General features: G+C 34.8%; 1 protein-coding gene across 1 annotated transcript; it reads left to right on the top strand.

Annotated features, from left to right (window-relative positions):
• The first annotated feature begins 288 nt into the window (after window positions 1-288).
• Window positions 289-933, top strand: LOC105212255 (uncharacterized). Its single transcript, XM_011184122.3, has one exon. The coding sequence runs from the start codon at window positions 289-291 to the stop codon at window positions 931-933; it is 645 nt and encodes a 214-aa protein (XP_011182424.2).
• Window positions 934-16,344: the final 15,411 nt, after the last annotated feature.

Here is a 16,344-nt window from a genome sequence, read left to right as displayed (position 1 = left end):
GTTTTCCCAGCCGAAATGAAAAACGAAAGTAGTGGGAAAAACCCGCTCTACGCTTAAAAGGAGTTCCATATAATTATGAGATACCTGCCAAAGCAAAAGCAACGACTTGACTTTCCCAGAGGCAAACGCGTTGAGCTAGGTATATAAGGGGTTAAAAATTGACTTGAGACATCAGTCAGTTACACTAAGGCGACAAGGAAACATACAGTTAAAAAAGCTGAACAACGAAAATAACTTGAGCACAACTTAAACACAGAACATTAAACTACAATTTAAAAAATCTTCAAAATGGCTTTGAAGCTACACTTATTATTAAAAATGCTTACATTCTTACTGCTAATTCTGCAAACTAATGCCAGATCAATGGCTGATCCATCTAAGAACATGTTAAACAAATTAAAGAGCATCTTCAAAGTTGGCGAAGGCATTATGGTATACAATACCGGAACCTCAAATGAAGCACTTGAAGATGATGAAATCGTTTGCGCCGAACGTAGAGCTGGCAAGTCATATTGCAAGGAAGTTGATAATTATATGGAGGCTACACGTTTGGACAAAATTGACCCAAAACAATTCGAGAAGTTCAAAGCATATTTCACAGACGATATTGCGATGCCGCAGAGTATAGCAACTCGTATGGAGGTTGAAGTGACAGAGAAACCTAGCAATACCAAGTCTAACGTGATATATCCAGAGGGTGCTGAGTCAATGGATGCGCAATGGTTGTTGGTCGTGCAGCATGAGCAACACAAACAAGGTATTCTGGTGGAAGAATGTGAAAATGAAGAGAATAGTACCTTGCCGCTAGAGGACAAATCGAACTGTAAACAAAATTTCATCTATCATAAGTTGGTGGTGTTGGTAAATGGTGTGATGAAGATGGAAATGGTTAAATTGCCTAGCAACTGTGATTGTAGCACGAGCTCTAATTGAGATTATAGTTATCTATACTAAGTAAAACAAAAACTAATGTATTTAATTTAGGATAGCGTAGATTTTGAGATTTTATTTATAAGACTATGTCAAAAAACATTTTTAACGTTAATTAATAAAAATGAATCCCTATAATTCGAGAATTTTCACTATTTATTATATATATTTGTGAAATGGCAATTTCCCATTTACAAAGCTGTTAGAAGAAAAGTTACATACGAGTATACTCACCATCGGTTAATTACAAAATTATGTAATTTTGCCTTTTTAATAAATTTTCTATCGATCTATATCTATCAATCTGCTTCAAAAAACTGTAAAGATATGTGCAAACATAATCCAAATATCTAAGTTTTTATAAAATTCAATTGTGGAAATTATGAATTTGTGTTCCCTTGACTTACACTTGTGCTCATACAATTAAGCGACTGCGTTTCCAAATTACCTTTCTGAAAAAAGAAGTTATTGAAGAAGCTTTGCATTTTTATAATGGTATGATAAAAATATCTAAGTGTCGAAATTTTCGAAAAAAATTTAATTATTTCGCAATTGATCTAATGGGCGTGGGCTATAATTAAGTCACTATAACAAAAGCGTAGAAATCAAGATCTATGCAAAAAAAAACTTATTGAAATGTGAAATTTAATTTAAAAACGTTTTATGGATTCTTTTTTGACAAATTGGATTGAATTGTATGAACCAGATTAAACGTATTGAATAAGAACATCGAGTGAAGGATATCGTTTTTAAAGGTGTACCAGTAAAAGGACTCCCAATTTTAAGATCAAATGATATAGAGTGTTGAATCCATGTTTAAGGACTTCGGTAATGATCTTAGAACTTATATCAGACGACAAGGATAACAAAAATTAAACCTACGATACACAAACAAAATCTGTGAAACCTGGTGAATTATCAGTCATGCTATGGGATAACACCGTTTAACAGAACATTTGAATGGGAATTATGCCAATGATTTACCGTTAGCAGAATAACGACCCGAAGCACTGTTCTAAGGACTGACTTGAGATAAACCATATCCAATGTTTCGAGAGATCTTCCCAGAGCCCGAACTTAATACCTATTGGGATTATTAAGAGCACATAATAGAAATATTTATATTTTATTACTTTTATAAGCCTTAAAGATTTATTCACAATACCTTCCTCTATCAAGACTTTTAGTCTTATTAAGAGTTGGAGTGAGGTACACATCGAGAAACTACATCGCCATCAAGCAATATATTTATATAATCTAAGACCCAAAAACCAAGCTGATGGGCTCGGAAATATGAGTGAGAATGTGAAGAGAGAGCAAAAGTGCTAAAGGTAACGAAGGAACGAATCACACGAGCAAGATTCCCAAGAAAATACTGACTTTTAATATTTTTGAATTTGGTTTAATTTTATAAGAAATATGTATAATCTATTAGAAAAAGCCTTTGGTAATATTTCAGATAAAATAGTTTAATACATCTTGAAAAAAAAGTAAAAGCAGAGCTAGCACCGCTAATTATGTGCCCATTGCACTTTTCCGCCGCGAAAATATTTTACAATCTATACAAGTCCCATTAGATTATTTACCAAAGAGTTTAATCCAGAATATTACCTCTTCACTAAAAATTTATATTATTAATTAAATGCAAATTTCAACAATATTAGCAAACAATGAAAATCGCTAATTGCCACAGTTTATGAAGTATAGTGGGTCGAACGGTAATCACATATTTGGAAATCAAACAAAACACAAGACGTACTGGTAAATTGGAGAGCAATTGATTTTTTTCCTGAATACTTGTGGCTTTTGGGCATCGAAGCCTTGCAGCAATAGCTCCAAGCCAAGCCAGCGGAAAGAACACTGAGCGTTGTGTGCGGTCCAAAAGAACGCGCTCATCAATTGTTTGTGGCCAATTTTGCAATGCATTGTTGTTATTGTTCCAGCTACTGTGCTCTCAATTGTTTTTCCACAGCTTTGGTTTGTTTATTCTTCACTTTTTTGTTGTGTTTTCTTTTGCTCCAAACTGCTGATTGTTTGATTATATTTTTATTGCGATTTATTTGCTTCGGTGCAATTTATTTGCGTGATTTATTGTAAGCAACGGTAAAGCGACGAGCCAAGTACTTAAGTAAGACAAATTCGCCCGTGTGTGATGTATTTCAAATTAAGTGGTGGCCAGACCGATGTAATACTCGTACTACGTGTACCCACAATATACGCGCACGAGCAGAGGCGCTCTGCACTCAAGGATTTATTATGTTTTTGCAGTTGCAGGATTAGGATTTATGTGTGCGTCGCCGTGTTCGTTACCCACCGCATGCAGATGCATGTGCGTGTGTTTGTTTGAGGTTCGCTGCGAGTGCATCGTTTCCACTAATGAGCGCTGTCGCTGCTGATTTGCAGTCTCGCTTGTGAGATCAGCATTGATTATGGCGATTTTTTATCAAGTTCGATTTTTATCGTTCTTTTGTCAAACTGTAGTGATTTTGATTTTGTTTTCTTTTTTTCTTTTGGAGATTGGCAATCAATCATACACAAAGAAATCAATTGGACGAATGAGATGTGTGCGTTTGTGAAACAGACCACCACGATTGTCTCGTGATCGCTGTAAGCCTGTAATTGTTGATGGTCTACAGATAAGTAAAAAATCCTTTGCTTACATTTCTCTCAAGAACATCAAATTGATTGATAATTTTAATATTTATTTGTAGGTGCACAATTATAAAATTCGAAAATATGATTGAACGTGAAATATTCCCATGTAGGATATAACAAACATTTCTTAGGAGTACAATACTGCACCCAAATATTATAAATTCTAAGCAAAGTTCTTAAAACATTTTACATTAAAAAATGTGAATAATTTTCTTCGGTAGTGAAGAAAGTTTTGTCTACCTATAATTGCAGAATGCCGAAAATAAGTCTAAGCACAACTATCCCACAGCTACATAGTATCCACTGCTAATGTCCACAACCATTTTTTGTAGCACTTAATATCTGATACAGTGTCTAAGCTTGATGAATGGCGAAAAATTTAATTGGATCTTCTTTAAAAAAGTCATCTGAAGTCAACAGCAGATGGTTCCAACATATGTATTTTACGGTTTCTACTCATACTTTTTCTGAGAAAACGTCCTTAAGACTAATACTTTTGACCATGTTAAAGAAAAAATAGACACGATTTTAGACGAGTAAAAGTAGTTCAAAATTTATATATAGAATATAGGACCCCATTTAATCAAACAAGCTGAATAAAACGAATGAATGAAACCTAGTAAGAGACCTTCACTTGTCCAAGGACCATGCAGAACTAAAGGGTTCAAGACTACAACAGTGGAATTTACCAGCATCAGGAACGAAAGTAACCATTTTTAGAACCCGTAATTAGGAGCAATCCTCCTTTTTCACCATGCGTGTTGAAATTGTCTGTGATAGTTCAAATGGTGTTAAGGAAAAACTGGTCTTTGGGCTTTGCTCATAATCCAGACGAGTGGCTTTTATTCACCATTCAAAAACAATTTTGAAAGTAGTTTTGCTTGGTAATGGCAACAAAAGGCCCTTGAATTTCTCGAACACTATTGTAAAATGGGCTGCCGCATGCCCCTGAAAGACCACTTCCTCCAGTCACATTTAAACTTCTTTCCCGAAAATTTGGGTGCAGTTTGCGATGAGCAAGAATAAAGGTTCCACTATAACATCCTAACAACGATACCAAGGCGGATGGGATCCGACAATGATGGCAAATCCCATCTAGACGGCAACTTCATAATACCCACTCCTAGAAGCCCCATTCCTTATTAGCGAAGAACTCGGTCAACCACTTTTCACAAGCCTCTTTTGAGTTCAACTTTACACCACCAAGGGCGTTAGCCATGGACAGGAACAGGTGGTAATCACTTGACGCTATGTCCGGGTTATATGGTGGATGCGATGAAACCTCCCATCCGAGCTCCCGTAACTTCTGAGGAGTCATTAACGGACTGTGTGGTCTGGCGTTGTCCTGGTGGAACATTACTTCTAGGCCCTTCCTGTTGGCCTATTCTGGACGCTTCTGGTCGATCGCCTGCTTCAAGCGATCTAGTTGTTCGCAGTAGATGGTAGAATTAAGCGTGACCATATGAGAGCAGCTCACAGCTAACTCCCATCTCTTGGGCGATGTCACGAGATGCCACATAAACTCCATGTTTCCATTTCTATAACTGTTGAAAGCAATATCCAAACTAATTATACATAGCGTCGTTTTGTAGGTTATGTCAAGACCTTTCAAAGATGTATAATATTGCCAGATACGAACTCTGTAGCCGCGAAATTCAAAAGACAAAAAAGCGGAAGGGAGATATTTGCCCACCTAATATATATGTACTTAATAACACAAAATCTGTACATGATGGAGGAGTTTTGAACTCAAATCCGTAATCAGGACACCTCATATTCCGCCATAAACATTTTAGCACATCGATCGCAATTTTTCCCTTCAGATTTGTTGAGTGGTGTAATTCCATACTTCTAACTAATCGTTAGTAAAACTTGAGCTGGAGTTCATGAGAGAAAGAAAAAGATAATGGGCTACGAAACTAAATTGATATTTTTACTAGCACTTAAATTGGCAATCGAATTAAAATTTCAGAAAAATTTCCCTCCGTAACTCGGAAATATCTCTAAATCGATTTTTTTTTTGTGGATTATGGTGATTCGAGTTAGTGAAGCTCAACTGTATGTATATCATATAAAAAGGATCTTCAAAATGGGAAGAAAGTAAATGTCTTCGGTCAATTCTGCGGTTGTCCCAATGTACGTTAACAGACAATTCAGTCTGAAAAATAACATCTGAGGCCGCTTCACCTATTTTTTTCGAGTTCTGATACTGCAGACTAAAATAGACTGGAATTTAACCTCACTATTCACTCACTCAGATTCCAATATCGAATTTAAAAAGGGCTGCAGTTGTGATTATTGTACATATTAGTTTATAAAGGATTTGAGAGATTGCAGTATGCAGTATATTTCACTGATGAGGAAAAAACTTAAAATTAAGACATCAACCAACTGTATTTTTAAGATATTTCCGCAGAGAAGAAGAGTCAATTAATGCCTTAAGCCGATTCTTCGCTTACGAATTATCACATTTCCAAAACAATTGCAGATTTATGTTCAATCAAATATGCAACGCCAAAGATGCAACATTATCGATTGCATGCGGCAAACTGTTAAATTTTACGAGAAACCTGTCGATAACGACACAACGAAGTGCCACAAAACAATGAGAGACGCCAAATGAATGGTGAAGCGGTATTTAGCCAGACCAATCAACGGCAAATGATCAATGCGATTGCGCGCGATACAACCGCTCCCCCACAAAACAAACCCCTATAGTCTTACATATATTGGCACATAGTTGCAGAGTGGAGTGGTGGCAACGTGCAACAAAGCGAAGCGTTCATTTAATAGTTGTTGCAAGCTTATTTACATTTAATTTGCATATTTTTCAAGAAAAACCAAAAGCCAAACATCAAATTGCCACAGCAGCGGCGGACAGGATGCGCGTGCGCAACGAATGAATTTGAAGCGTTTCGCTTGGTTGGTCAGCGGGGAAGTTGCAGCCAATGCTAATGCTAATGTGCGTGCAGCGGCGGCGGCTGCTGCTGATGCTGTTGGCGTTGATAAGCGTCCAAAAATCTTTAGATTTATTTGCTTAATTGTTGGTGCGTGTGTGTGTATTTGTTGTGATGAAGATTTACATATTTAAGCATACATTGGACGCATGCGTTTATGCCTCATCGCACTCATGTGGCATGTGTGTAATAAAGCATGTCCCGTGGATGTTTGCAAACATGCGATAAACGAAAGATTAGCCAACAAGCAACGCATAGAATTAAGCGCGTCTTCTGTGAAATTCTGAAGTTTTGTTGTTATTGTTGCTGTTGTTGTTGTCGGCTGCATTATGCAATGCCATTAGTTCGTCGATACATGCAAGCGATTGATTCATCGATGCAGCCGAAAACAAGCCGATCGCTTGATATTGAAAACGATTGCAAATTGCTTGTTTGGCTTTTGTAGATTTGCATCTACTTACGGAGTCTTTAGCCTTTAATTGAGTAACAGTCTTTGGTCTACAGTCTGCACGGTAAAATAATTTTAATGTGATTTATTATGGTGTATAGAAATTGTTTAAGCCGTTGAATTGCTTATAAAGAATTAATTTTTTTTTAATTGAGCGGATGTGTTGGACAATATATAACACGAGTAATCGAAGTCCACAGTAAGACAGCCCGAGAACTCAAATTTCTGAAACTGTTTTTCAAGTCCTCTTTTCGAAGAAAAATATACAAATTTTCATGTAATTGCCCCTGGTTTAGGAGCGAATAAAATATTAGAGAAAACTTAAGACTAAAGATAACTAACTTGTTCACCATTCACAAGATAGCCAGATATGCGTAATAGGAATGGACTGTGATTTTTATCAGGGCAAGAGTTGTCAACAACAACAATAACGGTATTCCCAATTTTGCTTTGACCAACCGTCTTCGTAAAAACCACTACAACGGGAAAGGTATTCGATCATGTTCGATGGCCTACAACGTTATCTAAAAGGCCCAAATGTCCAATGCAAATATAGCTATTTCGGTAACACATGGTACTTAGACCTCAGAGACAACGAGTAGCAGTCTTCCAAACAGTTGATTGAAGAAATACTGCGAAATTATGATTGGTAGAAAGAACTGATGAAGAAATACCTCTCATGTATCGAAATTACACGGGCGGTTGATTTTAATTTTTTTCCTACACTTCAAACGTGGGAGAGCCTCAAGGTGAAGAAATTTTTTTCATCCGTTCTGAACTCCACCAAAATATACATAGTCTGATTCACGTAGCTACCCCTTAAAGGGAGCTTAGACGACCCAGATAAGGAACAAGATCCACAAGAACGTAAAAAGCAATAAAACAAGCACATTCAATGAGCCAAAGAGAATATCAATGGGATTTTATGAATAAGGGGCCTGTACCTACTACCTATCTTTATTTTGAAAGGTGGGCAAGAAAACCAGGACTATAATTTCACAAAAATATTTAGAGGTTATTACTGTTTCCTCAATTATAGCTGGCAGCAAGCTAATACTATGGAGAAAACACTTTAACAAGAACAATTTGGAATAGTGGAAGAAATGTTCACGAGTAGAACTCGGAAAAAAGACGTTTGATCATGTAACACAAACAGGTGTTACTTTGGACTGGAAGAACCAAAATCAAACTCTACAAGTCGCTTATCATTCCCGTCCTGCTTTATGGTGCATAAGCGTGGACGATGTAAACATCGGGTTAGAAGCCATTAGGAGTTTTCGAGAGGAAAATCTTGCGCTAGATTTATGGACCTCAGAACACTGGTAACGGCGAATACCGATGGAGTACGAGTTATACAACGACATTGACATAGTCCAACGAATAAAAAGACAGCGGCTACGCTGGCTAGGTCATGTTGTTCGAATGGCCGAAAACACTCCAACTCTGAAAGTGTTAGATGCAGTACCAGCCGGAGGAAGCCGCGAAAGAGGAAGACTTCCACTCCGTTGAAGGGACCAGGTGGAGAGCGACCTGGTTACACTTAGGATCTCCAACTGGCGCCGAACTGCGAAGGAAAGAGAGAAGTGGCGCGCTATCAGCGATTCGGCTATAACCGGCTATACATACATATTACTGTCTACTACAGTCCATAATTGCCAACAAACAGTTGCCTAATAGCCTGAGGGGCCATTCAGCGTCTTCGCGATATACCAACACGTTGCTACTGAAAAGGCTATTCATCCATACGGACTTAAAATATCTAAATTTAGAAGAATATGATATGCAGCTTTTAAGTTAACGTCGAAAAAATCGTTTTACTACTTCATTAACGCGGAATAGGTTTTAAGGTATGTCTGATAACAAAGTAAAGTCACAAAAAAAAACACAAAATTAAACAATAAGTTAAGCAATACAATAAATACAGGAATATTATGTGTACTGCAACACGACTATTTCTGCATAATTATAATAATTTTATGCTATTTTGAATACAATCCTACTGTGCTATACTTGGCATGCGCCTGTTACAAAGTAGTTACGCAGCTGCAGTGTCAACTCCTGACTAAGGTTTTGTCTCCTCTTTGTAAATTACGGAGACTCTTCATCATAAATATTGGTCATTCGCTTGTTTTTGATTGTTGATCACATCAGGTGTGCCTTAATAAGTTTTATTTTCGTTTTCGTTTCTGTTGTATTCTTCTCTAAAACGATTTAGCTTAACACCCAACGCCCTTTGGCTTCTGAGTTGAGCACAGCAACAAATACACAATAATCAAAAGGTAACTCTAGCATGCAAATCAAACTGCACTTCAGTTTAGTTCAGTATCATAGTATATGTTACTACAACAACAACAAACAATATCAGCAATAAAGTAGCAACAAATTAATGTAGACGAGACAAATTACACATTTAACGGTAAGACAAAAAAAGGCGTTGGGAGTTGAGATGCCGACAAAAATAAACGTAACACCATTATCAAATAGTAGACACCCAGCTGATTTGATCAAGACGTACATAAATATTAACTATGAAGACATTAGCTATGAGCATAAGTAATATTTATGATGGAGAGCATACATATCTTACAAAGAAAAGACAAAACGATTAACGAGTAGTTGGACACAGACTAGATTGCAAGTGTGCTTCCACTAAGTGTGTAAGAAGTGAATAATATGACAAAGACATACCAGAAAAGAATTAGCTTCCAAAAGCACGAAGTACGATCAAATAACAGTTTGGCATTGAACATACAAATAACTGTTTAGCAACACAAGCAAATTGTTTGAATTTTTTTTTAAATGCTGCCGCGTTACCCTAGGATAAATAGAACTCACGTAAACAGAATATATTTATTAATATGTAAAATCATATATGAAAAATTCAAAACAAAGAAAAACCTTTGTGTCTCACACCATTAACTAATTAATGCAGATATGTCTCACGTGGGTGACCTTAGTCTGATACCGATAGGAATTAAATAAGTCTATAAAGTTAAAAGATTTATAATAACGGTCCGAATCGAAAATTAATAGGTTGAAAAAAGTCATTTAAGAATATTGTTTTCTTTAGATAATTTAGACTGATACCGATAAGATTTGAATAAATCCATTAAGTCAAGTCTTGGTTTCTAACCGAATTTTATTATGATTTTATTAATTGAATATTATATGATATTGAACATAGGATATGGAGAAATACTGTAGAATCCTTTTATGAACCATCATTAATTCCAAAATTAATTGATTAATTCGGAAGTAATTGATAAGTTCGGCTGGAACCGACCCTCAAAGGATATTGAAGAATATATACTTTAAAATGTTTCCTTCTTTAGGCCTATTGAACCTATAATTATCTGGTACTCAAAAATGTATGCTACGTTATCAGTTGGGTTTAATTTACTCGTCCTACCGAAGAAACCTTCATTCTATATTCAATCTTCTAAGGTTACAAAAGGAATCTTGTAACTCCCGTTATCGGAAATCTCTAAACGGATATCTTTTATATTCCATTAGACGTCTATCTTTTAACGTAAAAGTTAACAGATATTGGTCGAGTTACAAAATTCTGACATAAATTTCCCAAAACATGAAAAAATTTATGAACGCATTTGCAAATTTATTAGATTTGTAGACCTTATAGTCTATGAATTAGCAACTATTTTGAATCTAGGAATTATTGTGAAAATATATTTTCATACATATGGTCTATGAATGAAGAGCTACCATAAATAAATCGCTCAAAATGCCGCTAAATTTTCATTTTACTCAAACTCAACCCTTCCAAACTCAATCAATTTTGGCTACTGAATTAATTCCTCGTAATAAAATGATCAAAGCAATAATAAACACAATTTATATGATTTATAAATTATTTTTTATGGCTTTTCATGCGCTTAAAATTAAATTGGAATTTTTGCCAATTTCCATTATCTGTTAACCCAAATATGCGCAGCAACGCCTCTCAAAAATTATAAGCAAATTTTCCTACTTGTTCAAGCAATCAAGCTTCGTACTAGTAAAGGCCAAGTATTGAGCAATTTAATGAACACCGAAAAAACAAAGGGGGAAAAAACGCAACACAATCTGTCGAATAAATCGATCGATAGCACGTTGGAGTGTGTAAATAAAAATTCATTAATCCCCTTGATTGCAAAAAATTTGCCTTCAGATGGAGGTGATGCGATTAATTGAGTCGATCGCGCCGCATGAGGATAATAGCTAGTACAATGGCAATTACATATAGGGTGTGCAATGTCAGTGGGATTAACTAGTGGGAAATTAAAAAAAAAGCAAAAACATTAAAAAAAAAAATATATTATTCTTATATAAATATAGGGTGCAATTTTTGTGGTACAAAATTTCGAAAAGCAAAAATTGTCGAATTGAAAAAAGAGAAGTTGTAACTAGGAGAAATTATTATTTTTTTAATTTTATTATTTAAATTAAAAATTGTGTACCTCTAAAAATGACACCCTATAAATATACTTATATAAGCATATATCCACTTTAAAAACATATACAAATTTATATTATCTGCTTTTGTTGCAATGTTTAATCTAGTAATCGACGTGACCTCATCGTCACAGTTGATTACAATTCAATCCGGCAATCAGAGTGTTGTTGCTGACGCGCGATAAAGACGCATGCGCGTAAATTGCGCTACAATTTCTACAATACGCACTCACATACGACTATCTGCTATTTAAGTAAAGATAGGGCTAAGCAATTTTTTTAAATTTTCATATAAATTGTGTGGTTCCGCTTTTTAGCTCCCTATTTTGTTATTTATCAACTGTGAAGAATTCTTCTGATACCACAGTGTTGCACTAAGATTAAGCTCATGCGTGTGTTGGAATTTAATAAACTAGCAATCAAGTATTTATCGCATAAAAGCTAATTTCGGATAATGATAACTTAAATCCGTAACACCACACCCCAAGGTCAGCGGGATGTGTGAAATCTTAAATGGTTATTAAAAAGTAGCCACATGTGCTATAATTATGTCGCGACGGCAATTTATAAACTCAGCGGTATATAAATAGCAATATTGATAGCAATATATTAGCTCGATTTAAATGGATTCTTAGTATAACTATAAATAAAAGTTGGTTGGCTTCGATTTGCACAGCCTTGGAGAGTTATGCATAAAACAAACAACTGCTATAAATTAAATAGCCGTTTATAAGATAATTTGTATGTAGCTTTAAATAGGTAACCCCATACTCTCTTATACATATATACTAAGCTGTTGCTTTCGAATGGAAATATCTTAACAGCAGATCAATTCTAAAAAACAACGGGAATACATATGGCGAATCGAACACGTTGTCAAATAAATTTGTTGACTTAAGGGACTAGGGGGTAGTCAGGATTTTCACAAAATCATTTTGTATTTTTTCGCATTTTCGTTAAGTGTTTCTCTGAAGTTTTTCCGTTTGTTTTGAAGTTGATCCGATAATTACTTTTCTAGTTTTCGACAAATAACAAAGAGCGCTCGGGCACTACAAAACGTTAGTGTGAAACTTTAAGTGCCATTTTTTCAAAACTATGTTTTTTGAAACATCACTTTTGAACTGATGACAACTGTAACTCGAAAACCGCTCAGTTGATTTTAATGCACTTTATACAGCTTTTAGAATACACAATAAACTCAGGCCTGACGAAATATTTTTAACTGTTGATTTTTTCCCGAATATCTTGAAAATAAATTTCTTGAGAGGCCGCCATTTTGTTAATTAAAAAAAATTCTATTTAAATGTAAAATTAAAAAGGATTATCTATTCATAAAACTAATTTTTCTCATCCGATTGATTTTAGATGAATCTCCAAGGACTTATAATAGTCACGGCAAAAACCTTTTTTTGGAACTGGGTCAACACAGACAACTATGACATTGGAAATTATATTTTTTTTTTCAAAATTTAAATTTTTTTAAATTTTATTTTTTTATAAAAAATTTATTTTTTTCAGTGACCTCATGTTAAAACATTGTGTAATAATGCCATAATATTACTTTTGTAAAATTACATTACGGAAAATTCTAATTTTTTCGTGACCCACACTATCCCTAACTCCTTAAACAAGTATAAAAAATTAAAGACTTGTTCTCCAAAAATGAAGGATATTATAAATTTTACGTCTGTAATTTCTTTTTAATTATTTATGAGTCATATTATAATATAACAAAGAAAGTTTAAAATTACAAAAATCGAAGGGTCAGTTGAGATCTAAAGAAACAAATCAACTTTGGGAAAAGATCACCGAATCAGATAACCGCCAAGTTATCCAAACAAAGCTTTTAATATTTGATACTCCGACTTTCTTCTAATGCTAAATGCTAATGCTGAAAATCTGGCTATACCCTTGACAATGTTCCAAAAAAGAGTATTTTTAAACCATTAGTTGGTTTGGTCACAGTACATTTGTCAATGTATGAATTGACTTATTAAACTCAGGTGAATACTTTAAACATTGTATATTGTGCATTGGTTCCAAAAATTAATTAAATCTGCTTATATATAAATCTGTTTATTTATATATTTCAAGCAATCTCCTGCATTCGCTATATACGAATAATAATTTTCTTAGTACCCATTCGTTCATTAAAGTTTTTGAAATATTTATATCAATCAGAAGAGTAATGAATAAAAAAAATAAAGATTTGACAGAAGAAGAAAACGTTGAGACATTACCTAAAACTATCAGAGGTCTTGAATCTGCTGTAGTAAAGCAAAAGTCGCGCAACTGAGTGAGATATACGTTTCATGAAAAATATTTTGACTTTGCCAAAAGTAAGGATGTTTTCATAATAATGACATTAAAGAAATAAAAAAAAAACATTTATTTCAAATATTAGACCAGGAATCACTTATATGATAAATTTTGTACCACCCAAGTCCCCGAACTGCTGTAAATCTGATGCAGAATATTGATTGTACATAAGATTCCCATTTGAGTTTTGAATTACATGCTGACTTACTAAGTAAGCTTATAAGAACTTGCATAAGATAAACAAAGTTTTGAATATGCTTTGTCAAATCAATCAAAAATGACTGAAATATATTTATTTTCTCCCCAAGTTCCCACTTAATACCTCGATACCACCACCATATACACGAATGAAAAAGAGATCTAACATAGAACCCTTAAGGCAATGACTGAAACAGAGGATAATTGGATTTTTATACTCTCGCAACAAAGTTGCTACGAGAGTATTATAGTTTTGTCCACATAACGGTTGGTTGTAAGTCCTAAAACTAAACGAGTTAGATATAGGGTTTTATATATCAAAATGATCAGGGTGACGAGAAAAGTTCAAATCCGGATGTCTGTCTGTCCGTCCGTCCGTGCAAGCTGTAACTTGAGTAAAAATTGGGATATCTTGATGAAACTTGGAAGACGTATTTCTTGGCACCATAAGAAGGTTAAGTTCGAAAATGGGCGTAATCGGATCACTGCCACGCCCACAAAATAGCGAAAACCGAAAACACTTAAAATGCCATAACTAAGCTATAAATAAAGCTATGGAAGTAAAATTTGGTATGAAGGATCGCACTATGAAGGGGCATATGTGGATGTATTTTTTTTGGGGAAGTGGGCGTGGCCCCGCCCCCTACTAAGTTTTTAGTACAAACTACTAAAGCTATATCAAGAAAACTTTCTAGAGTCGTTTATTTTAGGTACTACCTCATACAGTCCAAAAATGGAGGAAATCGGATTGTAACCACGCCCACCTCCCATACAAAGGTTATGTTGAAAACTACTAAAAGTGGGTGAACTCACTAACGAAAAACGCCAGAAACACTAAATTCACATCAGAAATGGCAGATGGAAGCTACACTCAGATTTTTTTACAAAATGGAAAATGGGCGTGGCATCGCCCACTTATGGGTCAAAAACCATATCTCAGGAACTACTCGACCGATTTCAATAAAACTTGGTTTGTAATAGTTTCCTTACATCCCAATGATATGTTGTGAAAATAGGCCAAATCGCTTCACAACCACGCCTACTTCCTATATACCAGAACTTTGAAGACGATCTGAATCGTTTACATTACAATATATAAGTTAAGCGCTAATGAAGATATCGATGCAGAACTTTGCACAAATACTACGTTTATAGTGTGGCAGCCACATTCTAAAAATCGCCGAAATCGGACCATAGGTTTTTAAGGCCCCATATATCGAACACGAGGACCTCGGTGCTTCTAACCTAATGTTATGGTTTCCAACTTTCAATGGACTGTATACAATATATATGACGAATATGTGGGTCAAATTGTGTATTATATTAATAAAGTTAAATAAATAAATTGCGAGAGTATAAAATGTTCGGTTACACCCGAACTTAGCCCTTCCTTACTTGTTATATTTGAAAAATTTCGAACTGGCTATGAGAAGAAGAATTCTTGAACCTTAATGCATTAAACGCCTAACTGGGTGGGAATTAATATAAAATTATTACAAAGTACGGTGTAAGAACACTATGCAGGGAATCCAAAACGCTTTTGAAATATAGGAAAACAAATACTACAGGACTATACAATATACAGTTGAACTTCCATAACTCGAACTTCTATAACTCGAATTTCTCCATAATTCGAATTCTGGATTTGGCAATAGAAGTCAAATTCTATACAACTTTCTTTCCATAAATCGAACCATTCGACCAGGACATTATACAAAATACAAAATTTAAGATTTTATTATAGAGGCAGAATTTAAAATTCCCTATATCGAATGAATATAGGATGATATTACAACTTATAGATTGCATAAATCACGTAATAAAGGCATGAGATGCAGACGTCAAGAGCCAAATAATAGCAAACTATATGAATGGCCAAAGTTAGTTTCTTTCCAAAAAAGATAATCTTATAATTCCACTAGTTACGATTGCAAGGATATTTTTAGGTACGTTTACTCTTGGATCAGGTCTTGTAGAGCACCAGCAAAATCAGTGTGAAGCCGGAGCGGTGTGCTATTTATAAATAAAAGTAAAAGTTTTCGAAATGTTTTAATAAAAAAACTATATGACTATATATTCAATCACTTATTCCACGCAATTCATCATTGCTTAAAACACTTTTCATATTTAACATAAAATATTTATGCAGCAACGTTATCGCCAGAGATAAACAGCAACTCATTAATATTCAATCAATCGCTGCCTACAGCAATCGATCACGGAAATATACATATGAGCGAACGACATTAACTATGCAACACAACAACTTTCGTTGCTTATCCGGATTTTGCAAAAACCAAAAAAACAACAATACAGCAGAAAAACTCGAACTGACATTTATACACGTAAATTTCATATAATTGGAAAGAAAATGCAATGTAATTT

Source organism: Zeugodacus cucurbitae, chromosome 5 (assembly GCF_028554725.1).
Source record: "Zeugodacus cucurbitae isolate PBARC_wt_2022May chromosome 5, idZeuCucr1.2, whole genome shotgun sequence".
Classification (NCBI taxonomy): domain Eukaryota; kingdom Metazoa; phylum Arthropoda; class Insecta; order Diptera; family Tephritidae; genus Zeugodacus; species Zeugodacus cucurbitae.
This window is presented reverse-complemented; position numbering and strand designations above follow the sequence as displayed.

Coding starts and splice junctions, on each gene's coding strand:
- LOC105212255 (XM_011184122.3), top strand. CDS start 289: ATGGCTTTGAAGCTACACTTATTATTAAAAATGCTTACATTCTTACTG.